This window comes from Sitodiplosis mosellana, unplaced genomic scaffold (assembly GCF_009176505.1).
Source record: "Sitodiplosis mosellana isolate CC-2019 unplaced genomic scaffold, AAFC_SMos_1.0 Smas_scaffold_3344, whole genome shotgun sequence".
Lineage (NCBI taxonomy): Eukaryota > Metazoa > Arthropoda > Insecta > Diptera > Cecidomyiidae > Sitodiplosis > Sitodiplosis mosellana.
Genome location: NW_022598586.1, coordinates 1 through 2,033, shown reverse-complemented (window position 1 = coordinate 2,033; position 2,033 = coordinate 1). Strand labels below are relative to the sequence as shown.

At 36.1% G+C, this 2,033-nt stretch overlaps 1 protein-coding gene across 1 annotated transcript; it reads right to left on the bottom strand.

The window, feature by feature from the left end:
• Nucleotides 1–929: 929 nt before the first annotated feature.
• LOC129571783 (signal transducer and transcription activator-like) lies at nt 930–2,027 on the bottom strand. The gene is made up of 4 exons (XM_055451635.1): nt 1,947–2,027; nt 1,607–1,864; nt 1,274–1,531; nt 930–1,122 (listed from the first exon to the last, which is right to left on the bottom strand). Exons 1-4 carry the CDS (start codon nt 2,020–2,022, stop codon nt 1,118–1,120), a joined length of 597 nt encoding a protein of 198 aa, XP_055307610.1. The 5' UTR covers nt 2,023–2,027; the 3' UTR covers nt 930–1,117.
• Between the last annotated feature and the right edge of the window lie 6 nt (nt 2,028–2,033).

Here is a 2,033-nt window from a genome sequence, read left to right as displayed (position 1 = left end):
ATTTCATGACATCTCCTCTTTCGGACCACTATAACGTCACGCCAAACGTGAAAAAGCACATATCTGCACACTAGGCAATGTAGATGGGAACAAATCCTATCGATCAAGACCTATCTGCCTCCAAAAACATGTTGTTTACTATGAAAAATGTGTAAAATAGCGATGTTCGTATGGCGTCGTCCGCGTTCGCGTTCGCGTTTTTTGTTCGCCGATTATCTCAAAAAGTTGACAAGATAATTGAGATCTGTAAAAGCCAAAAGTTTTGGCATGTCGAGACAAAGCTTCGGATTGATTTTGAGCCATATCCGATGTGACCTTGGGGTACCTCTCCTAAGAAAAACCCTCAAAAATTGTACATTTGTACGGGAAGTACCCGAAAAAAGCATTTTTCAGAGTTTCGATCAAGGCAAACTGCCATTTTTTTGCAAAAATAATGGGAGTCTGTGAACAACCGAACACCTACTTGCCCATAAATTTGGTCCGAAATCAACATTTCTTGAAATATTCCTCGAAAAATAGACTTTTGTATGAAAAATCACTCAGAAAGCCATTTTTTAGGGTTTTGGTCAAAGCAAACTGATATTTTTTTTGCAAAAATAATGGGAGCCTTCGAACGACCGAACACCTACTTGCCCATAAATTTGGTCCGAAATCAACATTTCTTTAATTTTTTTTTCGAAAATGACACTTTTGTACGGAAAATGGTCGAAATAGTTATATTTTAAGGTCAAAAATGGTATGAAAAAAGGGTCCATTGGAATTTTGGTTAAACATTAAGCGGGAGGTAAACTAAATTGCTGCGGAGCGGAAAAGTTTGGATTACGTATGTAATTCGTTTTATTTTATAATTCATTTTTCAATGCCTACTAATTCTAACAATTTATTTCCATCAAATTGATCTCAACCCAAGCAAATATACAAAACATTTATGTTTAAGTGATTTGATTTGATTTGATGCAACAATAAGGAAGAAGAAAACGCTTATATAAGAAAAGTTAATTTGCATGTTTTAAAATTGTTTGGGAAGTGATGTTTGTCTTTAACCATACGTTACCATCACAACGGAGGTGATGGTTTAGTTCCATTGTCGAATGTACCGGATTTGCTCAATGACGATTCAAACTACGGAAAAAGATGAAATAAAATATTTTTGAAACATTAAAATTAATTGTGAATCATTTCAACAAAAATGTGCCTCAGAACGCAGTTCGTATGGAAAAATGAAGGAAAGAATACAATCCAAACGTCTGTTGACTGAAATGTTAAAACTTACCTATTTTTGGTTTGTATCCATTCGGACATCTATTTGCTGCTGCTGCTGCTGCTGCTGTTGGTGCATAGTATTCACCGAATGCTAAGTCCTTTGGTTTATCAGGATAGAGATGAGTACATACGTCGAGTTTTCTCAAAAAATCGCCAATTGAACGAGACGGTTTGATTATTTCAAAATCCTTAATGAGATATGGGTCCATAATTTCAAAGTTTAGCGATCCATCTGCATTGTTCTCAACCCAAGCAACCGATATACCAACTGAAATTGAACAATAAAGAACAGATATTATGTTGTACTTTGCTGAAAATATCTGATCAAAGTCAAATCATTTACCGAGTTTACTGTCAGAGAATCGTAGCAAAAAGGTGCCTGCAGGACATGTGCGAAGCATTTCTTCGGCTTTACTTTTGCTAATAAAACCATGGATGAGCCCTTTCTCCCATTCTTTGCTGAGATGCAATCGCGTTAGTTTCGTTGCTTCGTGGAACCAATTGAAGAATGAGAAATTTCGATCGATCAAATTATCCTTGCAAAATTGCGTCCATGTGATCGAACGATCTTGCCTTGACGAAGAACCGAAGACCTTTTCATCTGCAAATAAAATGAAAAAATCAATTTTATTGTTCAACATCGAAATAGACTATAAATAGCAAATTTGCTAAGTGATATTTACACAAGTATTGCAAGTGTTCGTCGGTCAAAGTGCAGCCCGTTTGATAGTTGAATCTTGTTTTCAGAGCCCATTCCATATGCGACCACG

Bases quoted from the DNA above. Each gene is read 5' to 3' on its own strand.
- LOC129571783 (XM_055451635.1), bottom strand. From the start codon at position 2,022: ATGGAATGGGCTCTGAAAACAAGATTCAACTATCAAACGGGCTGCACT. The intron at 1,865-1,946 runs GTAAATATCACT...TTTTATTTGCAG, and splicing joins CGAACACTTGCAATACTTGT to ATGAAAAGGTCTTCGGTTCT. The intron at 1,532-1,606 runs GTAAATGATTTG...GTTCAATTTCAG, and splicing joins ATTCTCTGACAGTAAACTCG to TTGGTATATCGGTTGCTTGG.